At 35.9% G+C, this 19997-nt stretch overlaps 4 protein-coding genes across 5 annotated transcripts; 1 reads left to right on the top strand and 3 right to left on the bottom strand.

Annotated features, from left to right (window-relative positions):
- The first annotated feature begins 617 nt into the window (after positions 1–617).
- On the top strand, positions 618–5638 carry LOC142542187 (protein unc-13 homolog). Of its 2 annotated transcripts, none has more exons than XM_075648680.1 (5): positions 618–1383; positions 1561–2446; positions 2517–2962; positions 3105–3291; positions 3403–5638. In XM_075648680.1, exons 1-5 carry the CDS (start codon positions 907–909, stop codon positions 4374–4376), a joined length of 2970 nt encoding a protein of 989 aa, XP_075504795.1. In that variant the 5' UTR covers positions 618–906; the 3' UTR covers positions 4377–5638. The 2 variants fall into 2 exon arrangements, with proteins under 2 accessions (XP_075504795.1, XP_075504794.1); XM_075648679.1 differs by having other exon boundaries at positions 624–1383; positions 1561–2442; positions 2510–2962.
- Positions 5382–7817, bottom strand: LOC142542189 (cyanate hydratase-like). Its single transcript, XM_075648682.1, has 4 exons — positions 7501–7817; positions 6725–6796; positions 5742–5850; positions 5382–5638 (listed from the first exon to the last, which is right to left on the bottom strand). The coding sequence occupies exons 1-4, from the start codon at positions 7764–7766 to the stop codon at positions 5570–5572; spliced, it is 516 nt and encodes a 171-aa protein (XP_075504797.1). The 5' UTR covers positions 7767–7817; the 3' UTR covers positions 5382–5569.
- Positions 7818–10781: 2964 nt separating this feature from the next.
- LOC142542186 (KIN14B-interacting protein At4g14310-like) lies at positions 10782–14092 on the bottom strand. Its single transcript, XM_075648678.1, has 3 exons — positions 12401–14092; positions 11588–12201; positions 10782–11487 (listed from the first exon to the last, which is right to left on the bottom strand). Exons 1-3 carry the CDS (start codon positions 13934–13936, stop codon positions 10956–10958), a joined length of 2682 nt encoding a protein of 893 aa, XP_075504793.1. The 5' UTR covers positions 13937–14092; the 3' UTR covers positions 10782–10955.
- Positions 14093–14944: 852 nt separating this feature from the next.
- Positions 14945–16315, bottom strand: LOC142541311 (putative methyltransferase PMT8). The gene is made up of 2 exons (XM_075647866.1): positions 16035–16315; positions 14945–15196 (listed from the first exon to the last, which is right to left on the bottom strand). Exons 1-2 carry the CDS (start codon positions 16313–16315, stop codon positions 15001–15003), a joined length of 477 nt encoding a protein of 158 aa, XP_075503981.1. The 3' UTR covers positions 14945–15000.
- Between the last annotated feature and the right edge of the window lie 3682 nt (positions 16316–19997).

Genomic DNA, 19997 nt, shown 5'->3' with positions numbered 1-19997 from the left:
TTTCTAAATCAATGAATTTAAAATCCTTCAGCTATTATTTGTAGTTATTTTCTTATCACAATGCTGAATAGATTGTGGTTACTTTTTTAATAACAATGACGATTTTCCAATTCTTAATCCATTCAGTCATTTGAAATCATCTACTTCCTTTTGAAATCAATGACTCCGATCTAGATGGACCTTAATATGAAACACCTATGATATTGCTTGCATGTTCTGCTACCCGTCCCTGTGTTGAAGTGAACACATAAATTGGTCTCTGTCGGATGTGAATTTTATGTTCAGATTTATATTTTGATTAAATTGACACCTGTGAATGCTTGAAACCATCCTAAACTAAGAACCAATCTCAAGAAAATATGTATTTTCTGCGATGAAAAATGAAATGAAGTTTATCTGTTAAGTTTTACGAAATTCAAAATTTCTTAATATCCATATAACGTTGTTCTTTTCTTTTTATCCTTCCCTCGAATGATTAGCTTTTTATAAAAAAATGTAATTTGGAATGCATAAAAAAACACAAACCACCGTCGACGAAAAGGTCCTGTTTTTTTCCGAGAAATCCTAGGGAAAGTAAGACGTACGTGAGAATCCTTCATGTTTTCCTCGTATTTTTCGCATAACAATGGGTTCAAAACACAGAGAAAACGAGAACCATCAATCTCTGCACCCTCTTCCTTCTAACTAACATGGTCTGCCCCCACCCATGTTTCTTTTGCTCCTCTTTTCACAGAACATTCCTTAAAAATCGATATAATGTTTACCAGCTTCTCTCTTCCCTCTCTTCCACCAGACTTCTAATAGTTATTATCTTTGAAGTCTCCGCCGTTGATCCACCACCACCTCCGTCTGTCCAACGCCAATCTGAATACCGACACTCCTAAACCTGGCTCTTATATCAGCCACATGGATCTCTCTTCGCCTTTAGAGAAACTCGATGGTCTTGACCGGGATGACTTTCGGGAGGCGGCATACGAGATTTTCTTCACAGCATGCAGGTCTTCTCCGGGGTTTGGTGGACGGAGCGCGATCACTTATTACAACTCTTCAGAAGGCGGGGATGGAAATGGGTCAGGTCCCGGGTCACCAATGAAGCCACCGGGGGTTGGGATGGCAGTGACGAGTCGGGTGAAGAGGGCATTGGGGCTACGAATGTTGAAGCGAGCGCCATCTTCCAGGCGTTCGAGCTCATGTGGAGCGAATCCATCATCTCCCAGTGGTGCAGGTTCGAGTCCGAGGATGTCGTCGACACTACCTGCGTCTTCAGTGGCGAGGCTGAGGCGACCGATGACGTCGGCAGAAATTATGAGGCAGCAAATGAGGGTGACCGAGCAGAGTGATAATAGACTTCGCAAAACTCTAATGAGAACTCTAGTTGGCCAAGTATGCAATATTATTATTTTGTGTTACGATGAATATTGCATGCATGGTTTTTACGACATTTTTTTTGGGGGAACGCATGCGTGGTTTACGACAATTTGTTAGAAATTTGTTGTTTATTTATTTCTTTTTTTTTTAAAAAAAAAAAAACAAATATTTGAAGATTCGTTGTTTGATCAGATGGGCAGGCGAGCAGAGACCATAATTCTTCCTCTGGAGTTACTCCGTCATCTGAAACCATCTGAATTCAACGATGCTCACGAGTACCATATCTGGCAAAAACGCCAACTAAAAATACTCGAAGCAGGACTACTCCTCCACCCTTCTATCCCACTAGAAAAGTCAGACATAGTTGCCGCTAAATTTCGAGACATTATCAATTCTTGCGAAACAAAGGCAATAGACACGGGGAAGAATTCGGAGGCAATGAAAACACTTTGCAACTCTATCGTCTCCTTGGCTTGGCGAAGCCCCGATGGTGGAGCCTCCGACGTGTGCCACTGGGCCGATGGATACCCCCTCAACGTCCAAATCTACACAGCCCTTCTCAGCTCAGTTTTCGATAATAAGGATGAAACGCTAGTCATTGATGAAGTCGATGAACTGCTAGAGCTTATGAAGAAAACGTGGTCTACTTTGGGGATTAACCGGTCCATACATAATCTATGTTTCACTTGGGTGCTTTTTGAGCAGTACATCGCAACTGGGCAGGTGGAGTCGGATCTTCTTGGGGCATCTCATGCTATGTTGACTGAAGTAGCAGCCGACGCTAAGAAGGTCAATAGAGAGGCGATTTACATCAAGATGTTGTCAAATGTTTTAACAGCAATGAAGAAGTGGTCTGAAAAAAGGTTGTTGGATTATCATGAAAGCTTTGATAGGGGAACAGTTGGAATAATGGAAAGTATTCTTCCTTTGGTTTTCTCTGCCACAAAGATACTCGAAGAGGATATTCCTTGCTACGTGTCGATTAGTCAAGAAAAGGGAGAGACGAGGGACGAAGCTTCCGGGAATAGGATCGACTATTATATTCGAGCATCACTGAGAAACGCATTTGCCAAGGTATGTATATCTATACTCTAAGAATGTTTTCATTTTCTTGGTGTTGCTAACTTTTTTATATCGATAGATGCTAGTGGATAAAAATGGAAATGGGACATCCCTTGAAGGGCAAGAAGTGAGTGAAATGCTCATCAAATTGGCTAGAGAAACCGAAGAATTGGCTTCAAAGGAGAAGGATATATTCAGTCGAGTTCTTAAGAAATGGCAACCCATTTCTGCTGGAGTTGCGGCTGTTACACTGCACACTTGTTATGGGACGTTACTAAAGCAGTACTTAACGGGCACGTCTATGCTCAAGAATGAAACAGTCTTGGTGTTGCAAAGGGCTGGGAAATTAGAGAAACTTTTAGTACAGATGGTGGTTGAGGACTCTGTTGAATGTGAAGATGGAGGCAAGGCAATTGTGAGAGAAATGGTTCCTTATGAAGTTGATTCAATCATAGTTAAACTTATGAAACAGTGGGTTCAAGACAAGTTGAAGCAAGGAAATGAGATTTACCAAAGGGCAAAAGAAACAGAAGTAAATTTATTGAACCACAAATTCCTCTATATACGTTTATAAAGAAAATTATTTCTAATACACGTGGAATCGAAATGTCACATTTCACCGTAGACCTTGGAATTGGCACATTGAGTTCTTAACTTTTTTCATAATTCTGCAGACATGGAATCCAAAGTCCAAAACTGAGCCGTACGCTCATTCTGCTGAAGAACTAGTCAGATTTGCCAAGGAAGCTGTAAAAAATTTCTTCGAAATTCCTATAAACATAACGGAGAATCTTGTTTATGATCTTACTGAAGGTTTAGAACATCTCTTCCGAGATTACATAACGTTCATTGCATCATGTGGTAAGAATTGCTAATTTATCATCATCCTAAGCAGGAGCTAAGCAACTGCATTCTAGTTTACACAATTTTTTTCTCTCTAAATCCTAAGCACACATTTTTTCTCATTTTTAGGATCAAAACAGAGTTATATCCCCACACTTCCTCCGCTAACACGGTGTAGCTTGGATTCAAAGTTCCGAAAACTCTGGAAAAGAGCAGCATGCAGTGTAGGAATTGAAGATCCAAACAATAATTTGGGCAATGAAGGAAACAATCCCCGTCCATCGACAAGTCGTGGAACACAACGCCTATATATCCGTCTCAACACCTTACATTACCTTCAATCACAAATTCACTCCCTTGACAAAACATTAACTCTGTCGCCGAAGGTAACTCCATCACCAAAATCCTGGTTTGGTAACAGAAGGCAACTCAACAGTTCATATTTTGAACATAGCCGATCAGCGATACAAGTTGCTTTTCAGCATGTGGCAGAAGTAGCAGCCTATCGTCTAATATTTTTGGATTCAAACTCGGTTTTCTACGGAAGCCTATACATTGGTGATGTAATAAATTCAAGAATCAGGCCAGCATTAAGAATACTCAAGCAGAACCTTACTCTTCTGTGTGCAATAGTGACTGATCGTGCTCAACCACTAGCTCTACAAGAAGTAATGAAGGCCTCTTTTGAGGCGTACCTCATGGTTTTGCTAGCTGGTGGCAGCTCCCGAACCTTCTCCAGGTTTGATCACCCAATGATTGAGGAAGACTTTGACAACTTGAAACGAGTATTTTGTACATGCGGAGAAGGTTTGATAGTTGAGGATATGGTTGAAAAGGATGCGGAAACAGTTGAAGGGGTGGTGGCATTGATGGGGCAGTCGACCGAGCAATTAGTAGAAGATTTCAGTATTGTGGCATGTGAAGCTAGTGGGATAGGAGTGGTGGGTGCAGGGCAGAAACTTCCAATGCCACCGACAACTGGTAGGTGGAATCGGTTAGATCCAAATACCATATTGAGGGTACTTTGTCATAGGAATGATCAAGCTGCAAACCATTTCTTGAAGAGGACATTCCAACTAGCAAAGAGAAGGGACTCGAGATAATTAAGAACACTGTATACTTAAAAAAAAATTAAAACAATATACACCAAGAGATTTCTTAATTTATGTAATGAAATTTTCTTTTTAACAAAGTTTTAATTGAATTTTTAGTGGTATTCCTAAGACAAGAATATAGGATGGGTGACCACACTTTTAAATTTTTTCTTCATTTTTCTTAGACCTAAGCAATATTTGATTTGTAATATTGGGGGGAAAATCGGGAGTTGCTTGAAAGATTTTTCTTGTACTACTTTGGATATTAACTATTGTTGAAAATGTATTAGATAGTATTACCACTAGTGTCTAGACATACACATGGCATCATTACAACGTCTATACCGATGTTTATTGCAGAACTGTGCAGAATAATGATTTGTATGATCTCTGCAAAACAGATTATAAGAAAAGTGAAAATCGGTGACTATGAGACAAACTCGACGACTCATCCTTAACTTTACTCTGAAACCATACTAGTTTATTAGTTTACTCCAAAACTTCAAAGTTTTAGACAACTTCAATCAGAAGATGGAGAACCAGGAGTTGATTTTTCCAAAATCAGCCATATATTTTCGATCATACTTTTTGATCATATAAAAGAAAACTTCACGAAGAGATAGCTATCAGGTATGAGTTTCTTACAAAGCAGTAGTCTAAGGTACATGTCCTTGCCTCTTCTTTCCAGTTCACATGGTTTCTGGATAACAATATTACAAAGCCCTATCGACTGAGTAGCTATATTCACCTTTGAGGAAAGGTAATCACAGGTTTTCCTTTGTGAATTTTATATTTGATCTCCTAGGCTTGTTGAAGCTGTTTTAATGTAAATTTATTAACACGCAAATTACATTTGTTTCTTACACAACTTCCAGGAATCTTGAATACAACTACAACGAGATTACCACTAAATTGATACTGACCCTAACTGCAATTTCAACCAGTATGGAGGATTTTTTAGATTTAACTAGATTAGAAATCATGCAAACTTTAGAAATAACCAATACATTTAGATTTAGTTACCAGATTATTATTTAAATTTTGCAAGAACTACATATCAGATCTTTACATCAAAATGTAACATGGATACAAGATCTGACATACCATCAATTTCATGGTACCTGAGTATAATTCATAATCGGGAATTATTTAATAAATACCAACAGCAACACACACAGACAAGGGGTAAGGGGCAACTAAGATCACCCTTTCTTTGATTCATGAACTTGATTTTTTATGTTTCTTGTTCTTGATACCATATGCTCAGTACGCTGCACAAGGAAAAAATATATAAGAAAATTTATAGCAATTAATTGTGCAGTCCAGAAACAATTGAAAAATTAATTTAACAAAGAAAGTAATTCAGCCACGTACATGCTCAGTGTGAGGCAAATATTTCCCGTCAAATGTCAAGACGACACGATCCTTTCCATCCACACCTTTAATTTTGTCGACTGAACAGTAGAAATCAATTGCCGACATGCTACTTGTTAAGTTCCCCGGTCAAGCAAAAGATTTTTTTTTAACAAAAAAAAAAAAAAGAAAAGAAAAGAAAGGGTAAGGTAAATCATATTGATTAACTATTGTAATTTAAAGGCTCAAGTTCACCTTTTTATTTAGGCCATCACCACTATTGTACATTATAAAAGTAATACCATCACCCACGAAAGTTTTGGTAATTTAAGCTCGGAATTATTAAATAGAAGCATGATCATAAAAGAAGTTTAGTTACTAACAGAAAATAAGAGGTGATACGCTGTCAGAAACTAAGATTCAAACTTGACTATTTAGCATTGACACTAGACTTGTAATTACAGCAATTATGCAATTTTTCGGGAACAAGATAAAGATTTTAACGTTCAATTTCTTGAGAATTGTAACAGCACTTCTCTGGCAGAAAAAGATAAGGTCCTGCTTCCTAAACTTGTAAAAGGAATTCGATGGTCAATTACAGGAACTATGTTATATTTATAATCGACAACGGAGAAAGAGTGAATGTCCTGCTTAATGATAAGATGATAATTTGTGCAGGATTGGGGATATGTAGGAATCATAAAAAACAAGGGAATCTTTCAAATATTCAATTTTATCAGAAATTACAAAATACATATAACTCACAGGTGAAAGGTCAATTTTTTTTTTTTAAAAAAAACAGGGAAGCTCAAAAAGGACATAAGAGACAGGGTCTATCCACAATATCTAAAATGAAGCATTTACCAGATGATATTGAACATTCTATGGCATATATAAACATGGAAATGTGATTGTAATTTGTATGCCATATTCAAGTTACAATTAGTGTTAAGACACTAACTATGAAGCAGTTACCAGGTTCAAAATAAAGAACAACTACTTACATGCCATCACCAAATTCCTCATTTATGATCTCCTTTATGCTCTCCCCAAAATGCATAACAGCTTCGTTTAACCTGTAAACAGGAAAATGAGAACTTTAGAGATCATACAGAGATTTCGAAAGGCAGCACAAGGTCAGCCAAATGCATAGTTGCAAATGACATTTTAATTGGTCCAAAGATCAGGCTTAGACTCAGTCATCCCAAAATTTCTGGACCAAGTAAATACCTTAATTGAACTGAAAATACCAAAACCTGTGGGGAGCTAGAAATATCAGTATAGATACTTTGCCATTCAAGTTAAATCCCCTAATCTCTGACCTATTCTGTCTTTGCACAGAAGCATGGTCGAAAAGGTCGAAGCTTTTGCAGTTTGATTCATATTTTTCGGCATCAAGCACTTATCTTCTATATCATAAATCTTGCGATCCAAATAACATAAACTACATCATCTGTAAAGATGAAAAGACCACACACACACACACACAAACTAAAGCCTATACAAAGCATACAGGATAAATCAACTCAAAATTGCTCAATTAAGTTAATTTACATCGCTTCACTCACTAAATGCATCAACGATTCTTTCAATAGGGAAAACAATCGTCTTTAATCAAAGAAACAAGTTTCTCAAACTCAAACCCGAAAACAATGCCAGCAAATCTAACCCCCACGCTTAGCAAAATTCAACATAGAAAGTAAAAGCTTTCCAGAAACTAATTTCAACGAATGAGAAATTTCCCCAACATAAATGGACAAACCAAAAGCAACCGAATTACCTATAAATAGTGGGTTCTTGAATTAATCTTGGATCATACGATCGGAGGGGCGGTTGCATCATCTCATGAAGGTGATCTTCAGAGAGTTCGGGCAGGGCTGCCCGGAGTAACGGTGCGGTGTCCAGCTTGAGCTGGGCTTGGCGCCGCAGGAGCTGAGCCACGTACACGTTAGTCAGGCCAGCCTCCTCGGCTATCTGCCCGTAAGTCTTGCCCGAGTTCCTCTTCACCGCTTGGAGCGCATCCACCGTGCCGAGTTTGGATTCCATTGAGTTGTTTCCAGACACATCCAAGTGCGATGATTATTCAGATTTCTTTATTTCTTGTTTTTTTTTTTTTTTTTTTTTGTAGAAAACAAATTAAAGTTCGGTCAATGAGAAAAACATTGCAACTTGATTTATAATTCTCAAAAAAAATTAAAAATTGACATATAATAATTTAATTTTATAGAAAAAATAAATATATCATACTTACAGTATATTCAATCATTAAGAAGTAAGTAATAATCAAGCTATGTTAATAATAATAATAATAATCAAGCTGATCGTGTTTTGAAGTAAGTAATTACATATTATGATAATGAACAGAAAAACCTTGTGAATTGAAATAACCACCGGATATTGTTTGTAAATATGGAATCATTTATGTTTGGTCCCAATCAAGAAATTTACAGCTTGCTTTGTTAATGTATATTATCCTTTTTATAGTTCTTTGTATGAGGACTTGAAGATAAGATTTCGGATTGCACAAATCGAGTCGATTGATTCTAAAAATATTTAATTTGTATCTAAAATTATTTTATTCGAGTTTTTTTTTAAATTTAAATCATTTATTTTTTTATAATTAATAATTCTATTATCTCCTAAATATGTTCGAATATTGAAAAAACTCCAGTCGAGCTAAAAACATTTCACTATTTTAACTTTTATTCGTCTCTTATATTCAGATTTTGCTTCCAAATTTGTGCACTAACTTATATGGATTAACTTGTCTAATTTTTATGACTTAAAGAACAAAATTATCCCAAAATCTAATGGATAAGACATGTTAACGTACGTGGCATCATAAACATCATTGCTATTTTTTTATTTTTATTTTTTTAAAAAAAATAGCATCGTGTTTGTTCAATATTCCTTTGATAAGGTAAAAATGTAAATACGTGCAACTTAATGAAATAAACATTAATATATAAGAGAATTAATTATGTTTGTTCAATATTCCTTTGCGGAAAGAAGAATAATTAAGAGAATTAATTATCGATTATCTTATCTTTAATACCAATTGCATATGTGTCGCTTCAACTTTACATGACTATGTCGATCGAGTTGGTCCAATGATAATAATATATAAATGTTTAAGAATTCATATAATTTCGTAAAATCAATAGATAAATAAAATAACAAATAGTTAAACTTAAAACGTTATTAAATAAATTATTCAATTTAATTAGCTATTCTAGGACATCGAAATTGAGAACTAATTGTCTTTTTCGTTCAAGAGAGATTTGGACCAATTTAAGTTCAGAAACCAATTACCAAAATGTGTGTCGATTGTTCAGTGCATCTCCATATTCTGATCCGATCTTAAAGCTGAACGGGTTGTCGGTTTTTTACCAGCCAATTCTTGGCCCACTTCATCTATGTGAAATTTCGTATTATCATGCTTAGTTTTACATATTCTAGATACCAAATATCATAATTTTGGTTTTGTATATTTGTCATTTTACGAATTTGATCGTTTTGTTTTCAAATTTCAAATATTAGTCATTTATTTTGTGATTTTTTGAAATTTTAAACATTTTACATCAAAAATGTTAATATAACATTATACACGTTAACACACGTCGTATCGAAAAAATACTAAGATTGACAAAAAAACAAAAATAGCGCAATAAGATTAAAAATTGATAATAGAAATGAAATATCAGTGTGATTACGTAATTTGATTCAAAACCCAGGGCAAAACTGAAATATCAGTTGCTATATAAAACGGAAATTAACACTGCGGACGCTCACCCTTCCTTTTCTCCCCCCTCTTTTAAAACCTCATTCTCTATTTTCTATCGCCCCGGAGGCGCCACCCTCGCTCCGCCGGCCGCGGCCCACTGCCGACCAACCATATTTTCAGTTTGCTTATAAATCCTATTTCCTGAATCTAATCTGTTATCCTTGATTGTGTCAAATTCACATTTCCGAGAAATTTTGTGTGTTTTTTTAACCGATTTATGCTTTATTTCTTGTCGTTTTAAGTGAAGCGACTTTTTTGCCCCTCTCAGGATCTCGCTGACGTGGAACTCTTATCTTCATTTTTTTTTGTTTCCTTTAACGGACGGTCAAGATGAGCTGGCACGCGCGAGGAATACTGACGCCTGGCGCGCCTCGAAAGCGGAAGGAGAGGGGACCATCAGACGGTATCGAATCACAGGAACCGTTAGTCAAACTAACGGCCGTCAGAGGGTCAACCGACTCGATGACGCCGTCTAGGGTAGCCACGCCGCAGCTGAAGCCGCTACACTTTAACCGGCTCTTAGCCGGTTACATGGCTTACGAATTTTTAACCGAAGGAACATTACTGGGACAGAAGTTTGATCCGGCACGACTGGAGCCTATGGCGGTGGACGCGAAGAATAAGAAAGTTGAGAGCCGCAGCCAGCCGAGTGGGAAATTGGAGCCGACTACGTACGCCGAGGTGGCAAGCCTGTTAAAGAGCGATGGAGCCCATATTCCGGGAGTAGTGAACCCCACCCAGCTAGCACGTTGGATTCAGATGTAGACTTACGTGGGAAAATGTGATTGGTTAGGACGACATCAATGTTTCTTTTTATAAATAATTTGAATTTCATATTACGTGTTCTTGGCTTGAGTGTGTGTGTGTGTATATATATATATATATATATATGTATAAACAGTAAAGCGTGCATGGGCTTTGCATGCGTGTGAGCGAGTAAAAATACGAGATACGTGACGCTTCTACCAATAACTTGGTTGGTGGAAAAATATTTTTACAACAACGATCCATGTCAGAAATTTATTTGTACATTTAAGGATACTGTAAACTTAAAATAATGGATACACTTGTTATTCTTATGTCAGATTATTAATCTTGAAACACATGCTTATTAATCTTAAGAAGATTATACAAAAAGTTTGTCCATTTTTGCATCATACTCCTTGTATTTAATAGTGGTTATTTGATCCGTCGTAGTGTTTTCATGATAGCGAATGTCGCACTGTAATTCAAACTAAAAGCAAGCATCGCTTGCATGGTATGTTCGAAATCCCAAAAACATGAAAAACATATTATACAGTAGCCACAATCATAGTTTGCATCTGGAACACTCAAAAAAGAAAAAACCCCGTACAAAATATCGTGACATTGAATTCAACATGTAAACACCAAAATGCAACAGGACAGACAATAAGTTATTGGACAAATACCTAGTTTATTCACATAATTATCTATGACAAATACCTCCATTTAGCGGGGCGATCTCTCGATACCAGAAGAACTTTTGAAGCCAAGTAATCAAAGGAAGGAGAATACATGTCATCTGGTCCAATGATTTCTTTTGCATTCTGTATGTTATTATAATTCATCGAGAGGTACTGAGATCCATCGTCTTTCAAGGATTCAAAAATAAATAAGCCGAGCCCACAAACTCCCATTACGAAATTTGAATTTCCCCACACTTGCGTCAATGCTGAGAAATGGGAGTGAGCATTCGATTCTGGTAGTGTGTAGGTGCTGAAAAGATTCGGCTTCCGTAATGATAAGCGTTGGATTTGGGAGTTGGATTGCTTTTTAGCCATTGATCTTAAATTAGTGCATCCAATGTATACTGCATCGCCACAAGAAAAAGCTGACTGAACGTCCGCGCCAACTTTTGGAATCTTAAGACCTATACCAGATGGGTGACGAAAATCAAGGACATTAATGGAATCAGGAGTGCAAAATACCCCATCATTTCCCTCTGCTTCCGATGAACCCATTCTGCAAAAAGTACAAAAAAGTATATACACAAGTATGAGAAAAATGTCTTAGAATCAAATTAAAGAACTATTTAGATAATTGTGTGCGAAATGAGTGTTACCTCTGCCTAACTCCTCCGCCTAATTCTGCATCGGTGTTGTTCACATGGAGAGCAGAAATTTTTCTACCAGATGAAGAAACAGAGAGTAATGCCTGAGGACTGAGAGAGCTCACATCAAATAGAGAAACAGAGTCTGCTTCTGCTATTACCACTTTTTCTCGATTTTTCCATTGTAAAGGGCTTGCATAATCCATGGCCAACACGGGCTTCTGCAACTCCCACTTCATTACTTGATCTCCATCACGTATGTCATAAATTTGCACCATCCTTTGAGCACTAGCTGTTGATATAATTAAAGGTCCACAAGGTTTATACCACCATTGTCGGTTTTCAGTAGCAGTATACATGGACAAAGTGTTTGTTCTAAACATGGTGTTGTTTGATAAGGGAGCAAGGGCTGTTCTTGTATTAGTGGAGTCTTCCTCAAAGTGAAATGCTCGTATATTTTTTGAGTAAAAATCCCATGAGCAGAAACCCGAACCCACAGAATTTCCAGCAGATGCTGCCACAACATATCTCCCAGAGCACCCATCTGCGCTTGGGGCACGGATTAGCCAACAATCTTGCCACAAGTTTGGTGAGATTCCAGCTGGAGGTTTGTACTCTGCCTTCTCCTGAAATAGACACAATTATAGCATAGTTGATAAATACTTTACACTTCTTTTTCATTAAAAGCTCCCAACACTAATGCATTAATGAACAAACACATACAAAATACTATAATGGTTCACTGTTTTATTTTTAACAGATAGAGATGAGCAACAACAATGCAAAAATTTGGAGTAGGCGAAGTGATTCAAGTAAGATACATACCTCACAGTTCGTTATGTCATAGAATGAACACGAACCATCATCATGAGCGAGAAGAACAGACTCTCCTTCTGACACAAACCATCCTCCAGTTGAGGTCTTGTAACCAATTTCATTTGACTTAAACATACAACTGTCTTCTATCTCCTCCTCAAATGTCATGGCTGGAACTCTCCCTTGGTCATCAAAATCATCGAGCTTTTCATCAGCCATCAGCATAGCATCTATGGCAACTTTATCATTAGACATATTAATTGAAGAAGTTCCCACTATAGAAATCGCGGAATCCTCGATTTCTTGAACTTCACTTGACTCTGCACTAGCCTTTGTTTCCTTCTTACTCAAATACGCCAAGAATTCTGAAGCAATGGTATTGCCATCTAAAGAGCTCACTTTCTCCTCCAAATTCAGTACACCCTTCTCGGTGGCAATGCTATGGGCCTCAGAACCTTCAGATGTAGTCCTTGAAAATGTTCTCTCTCTTATCAACTTATGATGAGGGAATAACCGAGCCTCCAATTCTTCAACATTTAACCCCTTCACCGAGTTTCTTATATCCACCAATTCTTTCTTATCTTTCATATACTCAATTTCACCATTTTTGGCTGACCCTGTCTTGGCATCTCCATCATTACGGACAACGTGGTTCATAGCCCTCTCAATCCCTGAAATCTTTTCTTGAATATCAGACAACATCATCTTTGACGACTCTGGATTATTCATATCCAACATCTCTTTAGTTCGCTTTATATCAGATGCTATTCTCTTCACTTTCCCTTCCAAAAAAGCAAGCTTTTCCCGGAGCTTGCTGGGATGCTTGTTCACACTATTCTCTCTTGACAGCCCAGGAAAATTACTTACTTTATTAGCAGTTTTAGAGTCTCTCAAACCAGACCCATATTCAACTTCAACACCAGAAGTTTTCAACGCTGCTTTTTCTACAATAGAATTTTCAATGAAATTATCGAGGTCTGATCTTTTAACTGAAATTGAGCTCAAACTTTCAATTTTTCCCTCATTACCACCATTATTCAGAACCATAACCTTAGATTTCACGTTTTCTCGAGAATTCTGTTCCAGCCCTTCTTCAATTTCTCCATTTCTATCCAGGACTTTGGAAACACTTCTCTCAAGATCATATTTTTCCCCAGATTTATCACTCAAACCCCTAAAATTAGAACAATTCCCTTTCTCCTGATGTGGGCCTAGTGGAACCCTAGTAGGGTTTTTTCTCAAATCAGATAAAGCTCTAGTAAAATCAGAGGGGCTACAGCTCCTACCTCGAGGAACCGAATAACTCGATCGCCTGAAGCGCGGCTCCGCGCGTGAGTCCTCCACTGGAGGCGGCGCCGCCTCTGGAGCGGACTTATCAATCCGAGCCATAGGCCTGATGTTGGGCTTCTGAGTTGCTGCCCGGATACGGGATGTAGACCTGGAGTTCTCCTTCCCTGTGGAAATACACTTACCGGAACCTGGAGTGATTTTTCCCCAACCAGTGCCGCGTTCTTTCATCCGGCGAACAGCTGATGAGGAAGACATTGTATGGGGAAATTGAAAATGTATCCTGCACTGTGTGTGTGAATTTACTGCGGGACTTGGGTGTGGAGGGGGAAGGATAGAGTGAGAAATTGGGGCACGTGTCTGCCTGCTTGGTTTCCTTCGTTTTTGTCCGGGCGGGAAAATTATTTATTTTGGATTTTTGAAATTTTTCCTGGTCCCGCTGGATTAGAAACGCGATTTTTGTTTTCTGTGTCTAAAGTCGTCATAAAACTATTTAGTAAATCGATTACAGAATTTTTTTTATTATAATATTTTTGGGTATATGTGACATGGAATTTTTAGATCGTAAGATTCACTTTGATTTGTGGGATTAGATGATCTTTAGGTCCTTAAAATGATCAACATACAAAATATAATCTAAAATTATTTTAAAACAATGATTTCGTGCTAAATTCTTATAAATTTGGTATTATGTAGTAAAATTTTACCAAGAAATAAAACCCATTCGTTTTTTTTAAAGAAAATATGATTCATTGATTAATGACCTAGTACGATTGAATTTGAATTACTTTTAAAGAAACTAATTTATGAATTATTTTATTATCGACTAATCGGATATCGATTCGGAACACATATATTCAGCTTACTCATTAGTCATAATGGGGTTGTTAAATATAATGCTACTTTGCTTCACTTCACAATAGGTCAACCTTTAGTGAAAAATGATCCCTAACAGAGGCGTAACGACGATGGGGTTGCAGATATGGTACTACTTTTTGTGCACTTCCCATTAGTTCCAACATTTTCGAAAATATGATTTCCAGCAAAAACCATTATCGAAATACGCTCCTGGCCAAATTCTACTTCCACATTCGACTGTTTTCATAAAATCAAGTTTTCGTCATTCGTGGCTAATGATCGCATTTTAACTCACAGAACAACAAATCTTACTCATCCAGACCAGAATGATTTTAGGAATAATTGTTCATCGTATCCACGACAATGAACTTAGCTGGAAAATTTACTGTTCATCGAATTTATTCCCAATCACGGGTTATATTCTTGGATATCTATAGCCATATAACCTGCATTCGCCATCCAAGCTATGTACTTCTCTGCTCCAAAATGGAAGTGTACTTCTCTGCTCCAAAATGGAAGTGAGTGACTCCTCCAGGAAAGTTAATCCTATCTCCTTTAACAACCAACCAATTCTGGTCAGACTTTCTCATGTGCGAGGTGAGTGTGAGGAATGTTCGCTTTCCAAACTTCATCTCTACTTTTTGGCCATTTGATTGGGACCTGTAAACCAGGTTAGAGATCAAATATAAACGAAAATGCTTGAATTGAAATGTTCATGACATTTGTCTACTTGAGTTTCTCACCCTGTATCCAGGAGGGGGAGTGATTAAGCAATTATACTGTCTTTCTGGTGATGGGCAGTATCTTTCATAGTGTTCCATCAAAGAAAGTCCAACTTCAATCTCGTTTGATATATAAGATGTCTGTCCAGACAAGGAATCAACTCAGAATGACGATTGTCACGTACCTGAGTGATGGGTATAAGACCAATTATTTGTTCGATTAATAGAATCGATTGGGCTTAGTGCTATTGAGGTCCAAATCATTGATTATGCTTGCAGAAGCCCAAGCCCATTAAGCCCATCAGACGCTCTTAAAAATCTATAAATAGATGAAGCTCTTGGCAATTTGGGGCTCTCATTTTGATAAAAGTTCTTTAGTTCTCTGAATTTTCTTTGGTCTGTTTACTGACTTGAGCAATCGGAATGTCTACGTCGGGAACCCTCCCGACGCCCACTTAACGAGTGTTTGTGACGCAGGTGACGCCCCGCAAATTAACTATATATCGTCTACGTGGATCCGTTTACCAGCCAGGTGAGCTCGTTTACCGGCCAAGTGGACCAATTACTAATCAGTCGGATCTCGCGTGTGCAGTCTACTCGACTCATTTATTTTAGCTGCATCACTGAGATTTGGAAGTAAATATTTACGAGAAATTATCTTAATAATTTCTAATATTCTAAAACACATTCTTTCATTTCTACCAAATAATATTTTCCAGGTGATAATCTGATTAAGGTGGCATTTATAATTTGAGTTAAGTGGTGGAAACCCTTACTGCAGGGAAGTTCTTTGAAGTTTCCCATCCTCTGCATCATCCAACCCAAACTTGACAGAAAGACCCATCTTGCTTTCCCCCTGGCCAAGATCAGAATCTTCCTTTTGACCCAAATAAGATGACCCTAGCTTTCCCAAAGACCGGCTACCGTACTCTAGAGCAGACTCCCCAGAATACTTAGCGCCAAAATAGGCATACAGAAAAACAAGAAACACCGCTACAATAAGCACGGAAGTCAGCAAGCGTTTCTTGTGCACTCCATCTCGTCTTCCCCTCATCATTTATATAGCTTCAGCGTTTCTTTGTAAAATTCTGCTTATCCTTCGATCTTTCACATAAAAAAGGATCACATATTTAAGATTATAGCGTCAGGTTGATCGAGTTACTTATAATTACCAAACGAAATTTAGTTCCTAAAAATTTGAATTTGCTTTTTGTTTTTAATTTTTAAATTCTCGATATCATCGTTTGTTTTACTTGTCCTCTGTTATTTTTTTTATGATTAAATATAAAGACAGAATAATTTCATAATACATATTAACAATTTTGATAAGGATTTTTATTACATGTATATCAATGATTACGCTACTAAGAGTAATTTAGAGAGAAAAAATATTAGTAGATTTTGATCAAGCGATTTTTCTGGTAGGAAAATTTATTATGACAGGAATTTTGGATGAAAATTCTAATTTTATTGGACACAATATTTTGTTAGGTAAAATTTTCATTGTTTAAAAATCATTTGGGTTTGCTTTAAAAAAAAAAAAAAAAAACCATTTGGGCTCAATGTATTACAGAGAAAGCCTAGGGAAGAGTTTCTCAAGTGTAACATATATAGATGCAGGTTTTGCTATCGATAAAAAGATATCTTATTGTTGCATGCTACGATAATTAGAAACTAAAATAGTTTCATTATAATATATAGAACTAATTATCACCAAGAAGTATAACTTATAAGAAAGCTTAAACACATGTAATGTACGACACTTGAAGTTTGATCAAAGATTTGGGCTTTGACAAAGTAATACTGGAAATATATTCAAATATCTCAAACGATGTGATTTACTGTGTTGCATTAAACTTCATTGTGTTTGGTCTCATTATCTCAACTTATCGTTCAGTTATACAAAACGAGAGTTCGCTCAAAATTGAACATTCTATGAGACAAGCAAATAAAGTTGTTCATAGTTCACGATGCTTATTTTGGTATTTATAATTCTTTCAATAATATCATTATGGACAATTATAACTTTCGAATTGAATTGAAGATTAATATATTTTATGGAGTTTTGAGTTAAAAAAAAAAAATCATTTGGGTTTTGAAAAGATCATTTGGGATGCCCTGCTCCAACGTGGCCCAATAAAATATTTTCGGCCTTCAAGTGGAAACTCTTAACTAACTCCAAAGCCCAAAATTAGTTCTATTTTTTATTTTAATAAATAAAATTTCCGAGTGCGTACACGATTCGGCTTTTGGAAACTTCACACATATAACTGTCCACGAAGTCAGACGGAAATTTAATTAAACAAAGCAAATCAATTTATTTATCTCATTAGTGATTTTATTTTTTAAATTATGACAGAATATATTTTTAAACTTTTAAAATATAAATCAGTTTGAACTCGATTATTTTATAGATCAATTTGATATATATTTCTATTGATTAGTATAAAAATATTTAATAAATTCAATTTTTTGTTGTTCACATATTTAATTGATATATATAAATACTTGAAGAAAAATAATAATTCACTACTGTCTCAGAAAAGACATGCCATTGGTGTATGGGCCACGTCAACTCAGACAGAATAATTCCGACGGCACAGATCCAACCACGTGGCGAAACCTCCGGGAATCCGTGGCAAATGGGCCGGGAAACTGATCGGCGTTGAAAACAACAACGAAAATGGGCCGACACTTACACGTAAGCCCACGTGCATCGGGCCCACCAAAGAACTTTATGTCAAATCTGATGGGTCACTCGGAACTGGGAGAGTGAGTGATTTCAGAGGGATTCTCGTACCCGTTTCTATAAAACACCACCACCAAATTATTCAATTTACTTCCCCTAAAAATTTTATTCCACTGTGGAGTGAAATAAAGTTAATGAAAATGACAGCCTCATCCTTTCTTTTTTGCCTTCTTTATTTTATTTTATTTTATTATTATAAACATGACAAAAACTCATGTGAAACGGTCTCACGGATCGTATTTTGTGAGACATATCTCTTATTTGAATTATCAATGAAAAAATATTACTTTTATGCTAAGAGTATTACTTTTTATCGTGAATATCGGTAGGGTTGACCCGTCTCACAGATAAAGATTCGTGAGATCTTCTCACAAGAGACATACTCTAAAAACCATATAATTTTGACTTGGAACTATAAAAATCCGAAATATTTAATTTTTACCACAACTCTATCATCCACTGTAAGGGCGTATTTTATAATTTTTTTGAATGCAGACTAATTAATAAATAATAATAAAAAAAAAAAAACAATGACAGTTTTTTTAGATCTAAAAGCTGACAAGAGCCAAACAGTTAATTTTGGGATGAATCTTGTAAATAGGCGTTGAATTGAGTACCTGCACCTATATTAAATTATACATACAATTATGGTCACTTAGTCTGATGTAATTTAATGCAAAAGCACATGCATTTACCCTATTTCAAATTTCTATAATTGGATGTTGGCGTAAAATTTTGACTTGAGTTATATCCTTCAATTATGTATTGACAAGTGTTTAGCATACGATGATCATGATAACGACATGAATAAAATAATATGCGCGTATAAAAATAAAAATAAAAATAAAGTAAGCCCACTTTCAAGAATTAGTATTTAATTTCATAATATCAATGAAAATTATTTAAATATCTGGATTTTTAATTATTTAATAACAAAATGGGTCCCAATGTTCATCAGACTTCTTGGACTTGGGTATCTCTCGGGAGTAAACATTTCCGAAAAATCGAAACAGTCAATCCAACCAATTTAATTCTTCGATTCCATTTGTTTAGTAATTTTGATTTATAGTTTTAAGAAATATCCATTTAGCCGATTGACGCATGTTATTTTTGTGATTGGTTTATCAGACAAATTGTATCATTATACCCAACTGAAATACCCATCTGGTTATTTTTTTATTTAAAAAAAAATTAAGGAGACAAAATTTAGATTGAAACAGTTATTTAATTATTCAATTTAACATCCAATGATTTTTTTTAAAAAAAAAATTATACTGTTTCCATTTCGAAGGTCTGCTTAACCGTAATAATCTATCATCAAACATGCTCGACGAGACTTGGGGACAACAATATTTTTGGTTTTATAACTTGCGTATTTTCATTTTGTTAATATTGTAGGTTAATTTACGATTTTAATCACCTAACTTTCATTTTTTGTTCTCATTTTCAGTCTTTTTTTTTTTTATGAAAATTCTGATGTGACAATGAAAAATGATTATGTGGCACCAAAAATACCGTTATAACTTATAACACTGAAATATAATCATGTATCCGATATCGCATCAGCACTCTGACAAATAAAAACTAAGAATGATTTTAAAAAAGTTCAAATTAGTGGATTAAAATAGTAAATTATTGATAACATGACTAAAAATAAAAATATGTACAAGTTATGCGACACAAACTATTAACTTCACTTGTTCATCTTAAAATAAAAAACTCTTCGCATGTTTAGGCCACACCTTTTCGTTTCTTGGATACCCAAAACGAATGGGGTCTTGACAAATGTGGTTTTGTCTTCTTTTCCATATTCATAAAAATGATAAAAAGATCTCCTTTCATGAATACCTAATAAAATTCATCTGTTTAAAAAGTTCATGTGAGAGTCCTGAATAATTTAATATAGATGAGTGTCATCTCATCATTGTTCACATAAATATATACGATAAATACGTAACATATTAAAACTATATATATATATATATATATA

Source organism: Primulina tabacum, chromosome 4, assembly GCF_025594145.1.
Source record: "Primulina tabacum isolate GXHZ01 chromosome 4, ASM2559414v2, whole genome shotgun sequence".
Classification (NCBI taxonomy): Eukaryota; Viridiplantae; Streptophyta; class Magnoliopsida; order Lamiales; family Gesneriaceae; genus Primulina; species Primulina tabacum.
The sequence above is the reverse complement of the archived record's forward strand: the minus strand, read 5'-3'. Positions and strand labels throughout refer to the sequence as shown.